Source organism: Etheostoma spectabile, chromosome 4, assembly GCF_008692095.1.
Source record: "Etheostoma spectabile isolate EspeVRDwgs_2016 chromosome 4, UIUC_Espe_1.0, whole genome shotgun sequence".
In the NCBI taxonomy this organism is placed as follows: domain Eukaryota; kingdom Metazoa; phylum Chordata; class Actinopteri; order Perciformes; family Percidae; genus Etheostoma; species Etheostoma spectabile.
In genome coordinates, this window is record NC_045736.1 from 19,967,878 (window position 1) to 19,983,122 (window position 15,245).

The following is a 15,245-nucleotide window of genomic DNA, read 5'->3' on the forward strand; positions in this document are numbered from 1 at the left end:
TAAACACTTACTGGTAGGAGGAGATCCACCATGGACCACAGATTGAAAGGCACAGTGCAGGAACTATAAAGAACATCCTCTTATTTGTATTTTATGTATACATAAGTCCCCAATATATTTTGCTTCAGATTAATTTTGAGTCCTAATTGTTAAGTCTTGTTGCATGGATTAATAAGTAAGTTTTCCACTGAGCCTGACTGTGTGCCAGTTAGGTTGTCTCTGCCAAGACTGATAATACTGTTGCCCAGACTTAAATTAGATATTGTATTTTTCACCGCTTCCCAGTTTAGTAAGCATGCACAGGCTACCATCCAGGGAAGATGCCTCACACTATGTCTGTCTCTAATAGTAGGTTACATGTGTGGTATTATGGTGTGTTAAGGGACCGTACTTGTACTCTTTTATAATATTCTCGTAATCTCTAATTTTTCCTACCATTTCATTATTCTACCTACCTGCCAGGACTACAGGCGGATAATTGCAATTTGCTAAAACCTGGTACACTCTCTCCTTGTTTCACATAAGGTTTATGTTCTTTTGTTGCATTTTCCCGGTCCAAATAAAGAAACACCATACACTGGAAATAATACAACTTTCAAATTTTTTAATCCTGATAAAATTACAGTTTTGTTGTGATACTGATATTTAATACCTTCTTAAAATGATTTAGATCCAGTTCAAGCCAAGTATGAGTTCCTACAGCATTGTTTGCTGGCCTACACTGCTGCACAAAGCAGCAATACAATGCGATGCACTGAGCTGTGGCTCACTGGCTCCGTGAGGGTTAAACTCACACAGGCAGCAGCCGCTGGAGTGAAATCAGCCTTCTGCGGGATTCTGTTCACAGGCGCCGGCGAGCACTTACACGGAGCAGGTAGAGGTGACCGAGAGCATTCTCCAGAGTCTACTTGTTGCTTCGCCCAAGGAGGGGTGGACAGAGCGGACTGGACACGGTGATGTCAGTGTAAAACAGTAACATGTCGCCACACAGCTCATGATGCCTCAAACAGCTCCCAGCAGAGCACCGGAGATCTGCACGGACTTAAGTTTTTACAAGTATTCTCTTGAAATGTTGCTGATCTCCGTCCTTAAGGAGAATCGGGAGAAACGGAAACGTATGTATCGTATTTCTTTATTGGGTTCATATCAGGTTTTCTTTGTATAGGCTTTAGGGTTTTATAGCCCACTTGGTTTCACTTTGATATTTTGTCTCTATTTGGCGTAGCTGACCATCATTACAATATGTATTACTTTGACTGCTAGCTCATAGGTATTCGTATATTTCCCCAAAATGCAGTAGTGTTGCATGACTCAGATGTGCGCAAAATAATGTAGTTATCATGGCATGTTTACCTCAGCTAAAATCAATCAACTTTATAAATTGCTCTAATTATCTTTTGAAATTGGACGGTGTTATAATCGGTGTTATTATACGTAGAGTCTAATATCCCCCTAGAGAACAATTCAAACAACACATTCACATGTGTCGTTCACAACTACGCTGCCTTTGAATCGCTGTCTCACCCGAGCTGAGAGTTTTCAGCACCAGAGCGTGCAGACAGCGGCAGACAGAAAGTGATCTGAGTGACAGAGAAGCGTTTCAGCACCGGACAGCGCTCACAAGTGAAGTCCAGTTTATTGTTGGCCCGGCTCGCCGAGCCCCTCTCCTCCCCCCACCCCCACCCCTCCTCCCATCGCCACCCTTGTCAGCAAGAAAAGCGGCTGTGCCTCTTAAAGCTGATTAAAATATCTATTTGGTTCTCTGATGAGTGGATAAACCACCTGACATTGCTACTGTAGGACACAGGCACTGGCTGTTCAACAGCACCTAATTCATTTCATTTTTTTCTCCTTTTATTATAGCCACAAGAAGAAGCGAGGAGGGACCCTGATGAGGTCATCAACACGACTATGTCTTCTTAATCTGACGGACTGTTTCTTCCAGTCTTTTCAAGTGACCGGTTGACTTGAGTGAAGATGATCAAAGAGGGGTCTCGGTCGGCCACCTCACTGCCACCGGATGCCATGGACATCATCCGCAGTAAGACCAACACCTGCCGAGTGAGACTCAATGTCGGGGGCCTTCTCCACGAAGTCCTGTGGAGGACGCTGGACAGGCTGCCCCGCACAAGACTGGGTAAACTGAGAGACTGCAACACCCACGACTCTATCATCGAGATATGCGACGACTACTGCTTGGACAACAACGAGTACTTTTTTGACAGACACCCCGGCGCCTTCACCTCCATTCTGAACTTCTACCGCACCGGAAAGTTGCACATGATGGAGGAAATGTGCGCCCTTTCGTTCAGTCAAGAGCTGGACTTCTGGGGCATCGACGAGATCTACCTGGAGTCCTGCTGCCAGGCCAGGTACCACCAGAAAAAGGAGCAGATGAATGAAGAGCTGAAAAGAGAGGCCGAGAACATGAGGGACAGGGGTGGAGAAGAGTTTACAACCACATGTTGTTCCGAGAAGAGAAAGAAACTCTGGGACCTCTTGGAGAAGCCAAGCTCGTCATTTGCGGCTAAGGTAATGTCCAACACAGCCACACTACCAGGGCAGATCAAGTGAAAGTAGTGGGTAACCCGAGAGAGGGTAACACTGGCACACAGCCAACAGGCCCATATTACTTAGGTTTTAAATAACGATTTCTCCATCAAGAAGTGGAGGGGAGGGTGCTGAGTAGAGATTGGTCCTAATGAATAGGGTCTAAATTTTGAAAAGTAGTTAAAGGTAAAAACAAGAAAAGGTGCAGCATGAGAAATGTAGTTTAACATCCAAAGACTCTTTAAGAATGGTTTGATAGCATGTCTGGCTTTCTTTTAACCTGAACCAGTGCTTTTAATCTGGCACTTCCAGCAGCTGGACTACAGGAGGGAGAGGGAATGAATAATGCATGTTGTTGTACTCAGAGGTGAACGTCAAAGCTGTGGGCAAACTTTCGCTTATTCATCATTGTGTATTGAATAGTATAACTTTGGAAACTATTTTTGTTACCCCACTTAAATTAATATTCCAAACTAGGTGTACTATCCTGAGAAGAAAATAATCAGGTGGTGCTGTTTTTCTGGCAACTCAATTAAAAACCCTTTTTTGTTAGTGAAAACATGACAGCCTTTATTGTCTCCCTCAATTGGTTTCAGTTGTTCCCAAGCCGGTGTTGTCTGCACACTGGTCTCTGGGGGTAATTATTGAATGTTTGTTTTGCATTGGTAACAGCAGAGAGGATCAAAAGAGCGACACTTATTGCTAATAGTTTAATCCTGATTGCAAGAAACTCTACTGCACAGAATATATATTTTTAGAGCATCACATATTGCCCCCATTCTCCCCTCCTTTCAACAGTCACCCCTCTTGACTTCATTAGCCACCCCTGTCTCATTTCCAGTCCAGTATTAAATCATCCAGCTCATTAACACTCATAGCTAACACTCCAGGAACTACAGTACTTCACTTTGTTGGATCAATATAGTCATGTTAAAAGCAAGTTTTAAGTGAACTGGCTCAAAGAAGAGATGGGGTCAAAATACATACAATTAAAAATGTTAAATAACTACCCGATTGCCTTTTTACCAATACACCTGTTTGGAGAGCCTGCTCCTTCAGAGAAATTGCCCTTTTCATCATTTCCCAGAGAGTTAAAGAAAAAGTTCAACTATTGATGTGCTACACTTCCAGTAAGTTAGGCGTTTCTTTTCAGAGGCAATTTTGAATATTTTGCTATGTCATTGGTGTATCAGTTTAGAAAGACTGAAGATGTCACATTTGTGTGCATGTAAGATATCATGTCAAATAATTACTCAAAGACATTTTAAACACCTCCTTGAACAAAGGTTCCTGCATATTGTACTCAAGTCATCTATTGAACGAGAACCTGCTCCATCTCTGGCCTTGAATTATTGAAACTCTTAATCATTTTTCTTTAATATTCAATCACATTGCTTCAGGACATGATCCATTTATGACATTCAGGGCCTCTCAGAATTCTCATTAACCACACAGACAAAGCAACGTCCAACACCAGGTCTTCTGGTTTTCATGCTGACTGGCAGAAGTCCTGGCATCAGAGGAAATCGGTGTCTTAAAAAGAAAGGAATGTCTGAGTTTTACTGGTCCTTTACTTTTTCCACACATTTTATCTATGAAACAACTCCTATCTCCAAGATAAATAATGTAGCTGAAGCTGTTAATCAAAATTTGATATCAGTTTGGCCACATAGTGATTCAATCAGAATATTTTAAACCAGCAGAGTTAACTTTACCTGATCCATCTCCCTCGAAGGCTTTTAATATTGTTTGTCATAGTTTTTTTATTTAACAAGTCACATTGGTCGATTTTGATAACAGCTGCTTTATTGCATTTAATAACTCAGGTTATTGTTGCTGATATTAAATCACCCCCCCCCCCAAAATTGACAATAAGGTTCCTCCCGAGTCTACTCTGGGTCCTTTATCATTGTCAGTGTAATTTAATTACATAATTTTCCAATACTGACAACATTTTCATGCAGATAACACCATCTTGTGTCCACAAGATCCTTTGTTTTAAATGTTAGGCGAAATATGTTTACACAAACACATACTGTTGCTCTTCTTCTTCTTGCTATCCAAACAGATGACCGTAAGAAAATGTAATGTACTTAACAAAAACTAGCTGGGTAGAAATTTTCTCTTTTAAATCCAGCCAAGAGATTGGCACACATGTAAAATAAGAATACATGCACAGTACAAAAAAATTACAAAGTATGTTTTCTTTTGAAAATAGAAATACATTATACAATAGACTGTCATGTCCACATTTGATTTGATGGAGATGAAGTACTTTGTACTCTCATGTTGTTTACCCAAAATGACTTGACATGGTCTACAGATGTAATACAGATACAACAATCACTAATATGAGAGACATTACAATGATGAAGATTGGCTTATTTATCAGACATAAGATCGTAACAATGTTTATCTTGCCAATTAATAATAGGCTCAAGATATGATCAATGGAACAGTCATTAATGAATAATCAGCTCCATTTTAAATGTATGCAATTTTTGTAAACTTATCACACAACAGTTAAAAATAAATCTCATCAAGCACAAATTCTACCTGATAAAGTGCCTCCAGGTTCTTTATACATAATTGTACAGTTTAGCATTGGCTCATGTCTGTCCTTTACTATGGTTGCGTCATTCACCACGACTTTTTTTTAACTGTCCAACAGAGAAATTGGAATAGTGTGCAAGCTCTTCGTCTTCAGCTAGACACACCAGAGCTGGACAGTGAGTGAAATTAAGGGGCCCAGAAACCTTTGAATGAATGAAAGGCAAGGAAAGCAGCCGTTTCCTCATGGTTTAGTTTTCCCACAATTGAAGTTAAATGGCAGCCTCTAAAAGCAGGTTTGTTTCTGAGACCAAATTGAAGAGTTGCATCAATTAAATGGCTTGTTCCCAAACACACATTCTGCCTCATTTATTTTTCAGTGCTGAGATGAAATTTTAATTGCACATTAATAACACTTGAGTTAATACCAAAGTAAGAAAGTGGGAGCCAGAATATGTATAGCTCCATATGTCCCCTCATCCTCAACCTAGTATAATATAATATAATATAATATATTATAATATAATATAACATAAATACACAGCAGCGCCTGCTTTCTCAGACAAGCCTTTTTTCAGACCAAATCAGCGGGACACCATGTGGGCAGCACTTGATAGTCTGTCTGGAAGTGTTGAGGTGTTACTGAGTAGTTCTAGACCCACTTGAGTCTGCATTTCCATTTTAATTCTTTTATAACGATATGGACTCTTGGAAACGCAGAGAAAACCTGCTGTAATCATTTCATTAATAAAAGATATGAATAAATGAATGAATGAATGAATGCCCATGTTGTCATTTTTAGCATGGCCCAGGCCAGTTGGAGGGAATGGCAAGTGGGCTGTGAGTGAAAACAGTAATACAGCATGTTTTAGCATGTCTCTGTTGTTCAATTCTCCCTAAGGTGCAGCTCAGTCTCGGAGGGATCAAAGGTGCCCTATTCAATCACACTCCCAGGGGTTTTGTTTGCGGTCATTGCTGAACACCTGTTTCCTCAATCCGTCTGCCATAAGTGATTAAGTCATACATGAACACATCATATTTTTGCATAAGACATAGCCGATTTGGTAAATCCAGAGAGATCGCTGCTTGTTTGGTTTCATCTTTGCTTGTCCCACTGGTTTTGAAAAGCCGGGACTTGGATGGAAAAAAGTGATGTCATGTACCGCCATGCACCAATCAGAATTTAGCCAAATTTGAATCATGTTGTGATAGTTGTGAGGTTGTTAGCTTGACAGGCCACTAGCAATCAAATCTAATTATAAAACGCACACAAACATGAACAAACAAACAAATACAATTGGATTGAATAGTGTAAAGTCAACTACAACAAAGTTTATGAAAATACAATAGTTGAAACGTCAACTGACCATAGTGATAACTTACAAACAGAAAAGGTGCAGGTTTTGATTGTTAAGTTCCTGTTAAATTTTACAGACTTTCACTTAACAAACTTTTCTGACACTTCTACATTCTGGGAATTTGAATTCCTATCTCCTAAATGCCCTATGGCGTTCAGAAGCGTTGGTCCAGAACAGGATACTGAACTACAAAAACTGACACTTGGTTCTTTATTCTTGGCCGAGGCTGTTTGAACTAATTGCATGGAAACCTCTTCTCTTAGTGAGCCAGAGACAGCCAGAGGCAGTTAACTGCCCTTCTTACCGCACATCAGATATGCCCGGTTGACTTCACTGTAAGCACTTTGCTTTGTTGTTTGTAAAGATTACTCTGTGCACACTGGCTTTGGCTCTGTGAGGATGTGTCCACTGTGTTCTGTTACCTGCTGCACACTCGCCACATGCAACCTGGCTCAAAACGTTTTGTAAGAACAGGAGGAAATCAATGGCAAACACATTAAGGTGTAAGGCAAGCTTGGTTGAGTGAGGACACACCCTGACCAGCCATTAGAGGGACTAGGATGTGTCACTTCCCACGGACTACTTCATAAAGATACCTCTGCATGAGGGCAGAGTCCAGTCACTCATGCTAACTTCCAGGGCTGTGTCACGTTGGACCAGAGGAGATGCGGCAGTACAGCCGCTATGATTTTATGGTCTCTGTGGTATTTGTTTTGAGTAAAGGAACTGGGAGTTTCCTCTGTCTCTGTGTGTTTTTGTCCCTCCTTCCCTCCCTACCTTTGTCTTACTGTATTTTTGTGTGTATGTATGCTAATAGCCAGGCATGGGGCTATCCACAGAGTGTATTTTTCAATACATATAGTTGTTTTCAGGGGTTGTTGCTGGGTGATGGCAATTCTTCTGTCATGCTTAGGCGAGTTTTGAGTTAGCTGTTAATCAATGGCACACAGTTTTCCAGCTGTCAGACTAATTGCAGTGCCATATCGCCAAGTGGGCTCACACAAAGTCACAATGACTGTTTGGCAGACTGACGTAGGGAACCAAAGTCTCTCTATCTCTTCCTTACTCTCCTATTGCCTCATCTTCTTTTTTCTGTTTTCTTCTTTTGTACTTCCTCCTTTTATTATTCAAGTCCAACTAATCAGCATGCAAACTCTCATTATTGTATTCGAAAGATAGAACACCATGTTAATATATTTGTTTTATTCATCTAAATGCATCAAGATAATAGCTATCCTCATATTCAATAGCATGCCTGGATGATTAATTTTCTAGCTTGTTATAGTCAGCTCTCAGACCAACAGTTCTCTCTAAATCCACGGATGGATCAAAAATTTGTATTTAGTAAAAATATAACAAGAAATAGATTATGTATAGGATTAATCTACAGAAACCACACACAAACATCCATATACGTGTTACTACTGTCTGTACTATTTTTGGGCTGAACATCTTTATTGTGCAATTGCAAACTCACGGACTGTAATGAAACTGTTCTAAACGGAGAGAGACATTTAGCATTATTGATTTCAAACATGCTTCTGATGCAGTTTGATTAGCGTGAGGAAACACATGAATAGAAAGTAAGGAAGTAACACGTCCCATCAAAGTGGCTGGTAATCGATAGACAAAAGCTGCCCAACTGAAGAGAGGAGGATTAAATTGTTTGTGTGTTGGCGAGAGTGTTTCACATGCTAAGCTGAAATGATTTCTCTGAGACTTCAAAGACTTATGTTGGAATTACAGCTTTCACATTGCATCAGAGCCAGTTCCATATAGTACATTTGACTTTTAGATGCTTCATGTTTTATCGTTAAGAACTACTGAAAAGGAGTCTACAATGTATTGAGATCTAGAAGAAATCTGCTGTTGGGAACTGAAGTTTTACCCAGGCACATCTCTTACTTTCCCTCAGAAATTACAGATGCAACAAGATTCTGATCCTTTGGTCTGTAAATTACTTATTTCCTTGATGGAGGTGCTGTGTGACCAGCATGGACAGACTGCTTACTTGCTTGTCCTGTCTTTGCCTTTTGGATCTCTTTTGTGTTTAACTAAATATGTGACATAAATGGCCTAATGCACAGGCAAGATATACAATATTTTATATATAATATTTTTATATTTCACCCAAGTTGCCAAAAAATCAATTATTAGGGTTCATGGGTAAACTATTGTTAAGATAAATTTGGAATTATTAAGGATTTCTAAATTATAGTTGGTTTCTGTTTGTGGCTATTATTTAGAATATTGATTTGACTGTGCATTTGCCAAATACCGACATTGTGATTTAAGTTGATAGAAATAACGGAAAATCAATCCATTTTATCAGAGTATGAATGTTGTATCCTTTCTACTAGTTGTAGTGCATATGGTTTTAGGATACAGAACTGTAGTCTCTCTATTGTCCTGCAGTTTCCATGGAGAGAGGTGATCTAGTATGGTACATTAGCTTATCGTGCAAGCCAGTATGCACACACAGATTCCCACTGAATAGTATCTCAGTATGACAGACCTACCAAATCCATGCTTTATTTTTAGTACAATGCCTTATGTGGCTTTCCTGATTTTCCTCACACATTGGTGCAATGGGTTTGCAGGCTATAGGCATTGATGCTAACATTCAAAAAGGTGAGAGGCCAATCGTAAGTGGACAGAGACATGACTACTTTGCTGCAGAACTTCATTCATTATTCAGACGGGCATGTCAGCAAGAGAACATCACTCAGGAAGATGCAGAGTGGTGTGAGGCCTAGTGGTCTCCGGCAGAGTAAAACCAAAGTTTAGAGAGAGAGAGAGAGACATTAGAGTCAAAGCCAATGTGTGTTAAAACTACTTCTCAAGCTACAGTTGCACACCACACCAAGGATTTCATCACACACTCAGCAGACTGAGACTGAAAAGGTCAGTTTTGAGCCCCCCATATAGGAATGACAGACATGACTGAATGGTGCAATGAAATTCTGTCGTCAGTCCAAGATATTTTCTGACAGCAAATATATTTTCTGTCCAGCTTCAATCTATGTAATCCATCTCTGAGCTTTCATAGATTTTCCCTTTACGTTTTATCTTGCTTTACATGACACTGCTCTCTGATGTTGCTTTTTTTGGCTTCTCACCCAATCTCAAGTGCTACATGTGCTAGTCATCAATTGGTGACAGCAGAACAAAAAAATGGCTTGTGCATTATAAACAACTGCCTTCGTCATGTGCACCTCATCCAGGGTCACTCAGCTGTCAAGCATATATTAAAGTAGCACAATGTAACTGAGGATGTTTAGAGCGTTGCACGTTTGTTTGGCTACAGTACCAGAGCTCAACATATTTTCCTATGCTTACGTTCACTCCTAGTCTTTGCTCCTTAACCATGATATCCTCTTGCCACATGATATGGTTGAAGAGCATGGAGAGCTCAGTTGTCTTTAGTGGGAGCTGAGCCTGGGAGAAAAGACTCCAGTGCAGTAATTTGAAATGCAAGTTGTCCTGAAGCAATTTCCTGCGAAGTACAGTGCTGCTCTCTTGCATAGAATCTCTCCAAAAAGTTTCTGAATGACTGGGCATAGTTTATTCCCAGAGAAGGAAAATACAACAACATTCACTGTAATCTCCCTGAGATACTGACTCCACTCCATGTGTGCTATGTTCCTCACAGCGGCTGTCAGACTAAAGCAACAGTAATTACCAGAACCTGATACAGAACCCAACACCTGAAAGGTCTATGGACGAACAGTCAACAACAGAGTTCAATTAACACAATATCACCTCCAGTCTCTCACTATGAAGCATGACGTCTGACATGGTAGACAGGCTGAATTAAACAAAGCGTCAGGTTACAGTGAGCATATCACCTGACATCATTTAGGTAGATGCTGGTGACATATTCGGTATGACAGTAAAGTAAACATTCATTTCCAATAGTTTTTAATCTACCTCTGACAAATGCAGTTTCAAATTAACTGATATACATGAAAAGAGTAAAACTGAGGCTGTGTTCATTTTGTGACAGTGAAAATGTCAGCAGGAATAGAGGCAGAAGGGTGACAGAAATGCCCATTGTTCTCCAGACACGTCTGTCTCAATTGCTTTTGCTCCGTAGCAAATTAAACAAAACGAGCGAAAAGAAAACAGGGGAGCTATGTTTAAAGGTCACATGGCATGAAAATGTCACTTTATGAGGTTTTCTAACATTAATATGAGTTCCCCCAGCCTGTCTATGGACCCCCAGTGGCTAGAAATGGCGATAGGTGTAAACTGAGCCCTGGGTACCCTGCTCTGCCTTTGAGAAAATCATCATCTGCAGTTCTCATTTCAGGTCCCATTCAGAGTGAGATGTGTGCATTCACAAATAGAGAAATTAGCTTTGTATCCTGTTGCGTGACTGGTGCACATTTCAAAATGAACTTTACAATGAACAGTGTGAGTTTATCAAGCCTCCACACAAATTTTGTGAGTCTTGGTTTCTGAGAAAAGTCCAAGCGTGGTTCATAGAGATAATGCTGCTATTGATGTCAGGTTGGTTTGAGTGGGAGTTGGGAGGTTTTCCCAGTGTCCCTACCTCTGTGATCGTAACATATTAAGCCACCACACGAAGATTAGATCTTTCCTTTGCTTCACTATGACTTTCTCACCTTTCTGCTCACCTGTGTGGATCCAAAAAAGGAGAGCTGTTGCAGAAGGCATTACCAGAATGGAGGCAGTGTGTCTACTGAGAGAGAATCAGTAAGGGAAGTTCAATTAGATCTCTGGATCAATGTGTCCGCCCACTCTCTTTAATTCTTATGCAACAGAATAACTCAAACAAAGCTAATCAATAATTACAGAATGAATGAATTTGTATGAAAAACTAGAACCCCAGCATGTATTTACAAAGAAGACTGTGGCATTGTGGTGTTTTAACAACTACTGGTACTATCCCCAAAGAGGTTGTGGGTATTTTTTGAATGGTGTTTGTACAAAGAGATTTAGAAGGACATTGCGGAAGAGGTCTGGTTGTTGAGATTATACAGGGTGTTGCTCATCCTAATGAGGCACCGCCTGCAAGGAGTGATGAAGCCACCTTTAGTGTGACATCTAACACAGCCCCACCAGATGTTCTACCTTAGCACACTAATGGCACTCCTCTCCCAAGGGGCCTCTATAAATAAATACGCTGTCACACATGTATGCGCACACACACATGCATGGATGTAACTTGCACATTTTCCCATACTTTCTCTAGCTTTCTTTCAAACACATTTCCTTTTTAGTCCGTTTCTTTCCCACTCATGCTCCCCGTGAAACACAACACACACACACACACACACACACACACACACACACACACACACACACACACACACACACACTTATTATCTCAATCTGTTTGGAAGTTGTCTAATTTCCCAACAACAGACTGTTAGATTCCCAAGTGTGTTTTTTTCTAAATCAGAAGAGGGTACAGGAAAGGTTTGCTTTTAAACAGAGGGAGACTGGAGGTAAAAGAGAGGTTTGTTAGACCGGCACTTAACTAATTGGTGTGATAGTAGATACTTCAGCGCCTGTGGTGACAGAGAGTGGTCAGAATGTTGTGGTTACCAGTGAAGACAATGTTCTTCAACGTAGCTAGAAGGGCTGCCACATAATTTAATATTAATTTGTAAAGTTAAGAACTGAAATGCAATTAATCTAATGGAACTGTTAAACGTTTAGGAAACACGTTTATTTGCTTTCCTGTCCAGAGATCAGTAGATGAATACCACCTGGCTATGGATGAAGGTATCTGACTACCAACAAAACTACTTTACACATTAAAACTGGTTTGTTTAATACATACAAAAAAGTGTAAAAACAACAATTTGCTGTATTCTACACACTATTTCTTGGCCCGGGGGCAGCAAATTTCTTTAGTCTCTGCTACTGTAACTCTGTCCCCGTCGAAGAAATAGCTCGGCTGATGACCTCCAGGGATTAACCAGTCATGTCCTGTGTAAACTTTATTCAAAAGTAAACGTTTTTTTATGAACTTGTTACCTAATGGTTGTTATCATTTGTACCTAATGGGTGTTTAATTTGCATCTGATGGCAAAGAACAAATTGTACTCGTAGAAGTAGAAGATAAGAGGAGGTTATCGACCAACAGAGGCAGTGCTGCTGTGCACTCAACTACCTCAGCTGCTTCTTATCTACAAACTTCAATGCATGTAACATCAGGAATTAGATGAGAGTAAAATGGATAATAGGCTTCTCATGTGCAAAACTATTTTTCAAAATCATCAACTCAATTCTTAAAATAGAAATACACAGACTGGTTACCACACCTGTCTGCATGATACATTGCGCTGTATGATTGTTTGTGTGCATTGTTTTTACAGTACCACATACTGTATGTCGGTGTGTGTATTTATTATGCTTGCCTGAGTGAATGAATGAGAGAGAGAGAGAGGGAGAGACAGAGACAGAGAGAGAAAGAGAGGACATGAAAGAGAACAGCTTTTCTGGGTCAACGCAGCAAAGAATTGCAGCTGATTTTGCTTCTATCTAAAATTGAATATAAGGACATACTTTCTTTTCTGTCTCTTTAAAAATGTTTCTATTGTAGAGGAAGTCTGGGTTTGTCTGCCAATCAACTGTGTATTTTATCAGGCAGGTCACAAAGTTCACTGCCAGGCCGCCAGTTACCAATACTGAGAGATGATCAAAGGCCACATCCTTGTGGTATTTGTATGCTAATGTGGAATGGTAATGATGTGAGACTCTTGTGGTGTGCTGACTGAGGAGGAACTAATTTTCATTTGGTGTAATTACATCCAGGAGTGGTGCTTTGGGTAGCGTAGTAATGTAGACGAGCCGTACCAGACTTAGGAGATCACCTTAGTGGTAAATGACTCTGTTTGCCAGGATGAAACCACAGAGGAAGTCCCTAAAGAGCAGCTAAAAACAGTACACCTCCTCAGAAAGCTCACCTGAGACTCTGTGGCCACTCTGCACATCGAATGACTGTCACATGTAGGTGTTTCTCATTAAATAGTCCCACGCATTTATCTGAATTTAAATGCTGTTCTTAACATACCACACTGCATTACACTAAGAACCAGTGTAGCTGATAGTCTGGCAGTGCAGAGTGGGTGGATTGTGTGAGTTGCAGTCACTATCCCATTAATTTCCAGGCAGCAGTCCCAGGAGTCCCTGTTCTCCCCGGTCTACTGCCAGAGCCACAGCCTACTCGCTGCTCTCATTTCTCTCGCTCCTACCTCTGACTACCAGACATCAGTCACAAGCACATTACCATACCTCTGTCTGGTGAGCGATATTAGGCCATGGAGATATATAGGCATGCTGGTATTAAGTGGGCCAAGTAGGAGAGAAGGAGATGTGGGTCACAGGTTGAAGGTTAGAAAATTATGGAAGGTGAGTGGTTCCAGATGTAGCTCTCTGAGGACAGAAATACAGACTCAACTGGGACAGTTTGGGAAGCCATGGGTAGAAGCTGAGGACAGCAAAACAATAAAGTGTCACATTCACTGGCTGATGGATGAATCGACTGATTGTTTAATAGACTGTTCATCAAGCCCTGCCCTCTCCCTCACTGTCACTGTCACACTGTCAAGCTTTCTCACACTGCAGTTTATAGGGATGACGGTAGCAGCTTCACTTCTTGAAATTCTTAATCTTCTTCTTTCCAGCCGAAAATTGTTGATTTTTTTTGTAGCTGTCGAATTCTATCAGCTGTAGCTAGCTAACTAATTTAGCTTACATTAACCTGATGAATTTCAATTTAATGAATGAGGTTCTTAAAAATGCAATAACTGGCTAGCTACATGGTACTGTGCAGTGCTAAAAGGCTAAGGCTGTGACCTAGAAATGACCTAACACTAACCCTGTTTACCATCTTTCCTCTTTCCTCAAGTCTCATTTTACCACAACATGGTGTTTCTGTTAATTCCACCACACCTGTAACCCCACAAAACAATGTTGGCCTTGAAAGTGACGCTCGGTTATTAAAGTGCCCATATTATGATGAAAATCCCTTTTTTCTGGGATTTAGGGTGTTATTTTGTGTCTCTGGTGCTTCCACACACATACAAACTTGGAAAAAAAACTATCTGTGCTGTTTTGAGTGAGATATTGGTTTCTGAATGTGTCCTGCCTTCAGTCTCCGGGTGAGCTGTTTAAAATCTGCATGGCTTTCAACGTCACTAGCCAAGAAGCAGTGGCTAACCGTAGCACATGCTAGTGCTAGCATGCTAGCTCATTTTAAATGGCAAAACACTGCTACAACACACACTAGTTCACCATAGGCTAATCTACAAAACTACTACTTACATGCTCCTGTTCTGCAGGTATTCCACAAGTGCCGCTCGTTTAGGGTAAGTCTCCCAGCTAATCCTGCCTTACTGACCAAAGTTGGAGAAAGCGTTATCTAGCTACTGTGCATGTGCGACTCCCAACAAAGATTGTATACAAGTGAGATTTCTCACTCTGTAGCTAAAATAGACTAGTTCCTGCTGACAATCATGAACCATATTTATACACACATATTTAAGCTCTTATTCTTTATCTTTTTTCGTTGACTGTCTTTTTTAATTCAGTTGCTTGTTCTATGTGTCATGTGTTTGACTATGTAAAGTTGTACAGTATGTTTATCTCCTTTTAATTCGGTTGCTTGTTCTATGTGTCATGTGTTTGACTATGTAAAGTTGGACAGTATGTTCCTATTTATTTCTGTAGCCTCTTGGCCAGGTCATGTTTGTAAATGAGAATTGGTTCTCAAACAGTTTACCTGGATAAATAAAGGTTAAATAAATAAAA

The 15,245-nt window shown here is 40.4% G+C and overlaps 1 protein-coding gene across 1 annotated transcript in view; it reads left to right on the forward strand.

Moving 5' to 3' along the window:
- Positions 1–841: 841 nt before the first annotated feature.
- LOC116688188 (potassium voltage-gated channel subfamily B member 1) overlaps positions 842–15,245 on the forward strand; it is a 34,788-nt gene continuing 20,384 nt past the window's right edge. Inside the window, exons 1-2 of the mRNA XM_032514036.1 lie at positions 842–1,115; positions 1,864–2,532. Coding sequence (XP_032369927.1) covers positions 1,978–2,532 — 555 coding nt within the window. The 5' untranslated portion in view covers positions 842–1,115; positions 1,864–1,977. The remainder of the gene's footprint in view (positions 1,116–1,863; positions 2,533–15,245) is intronic.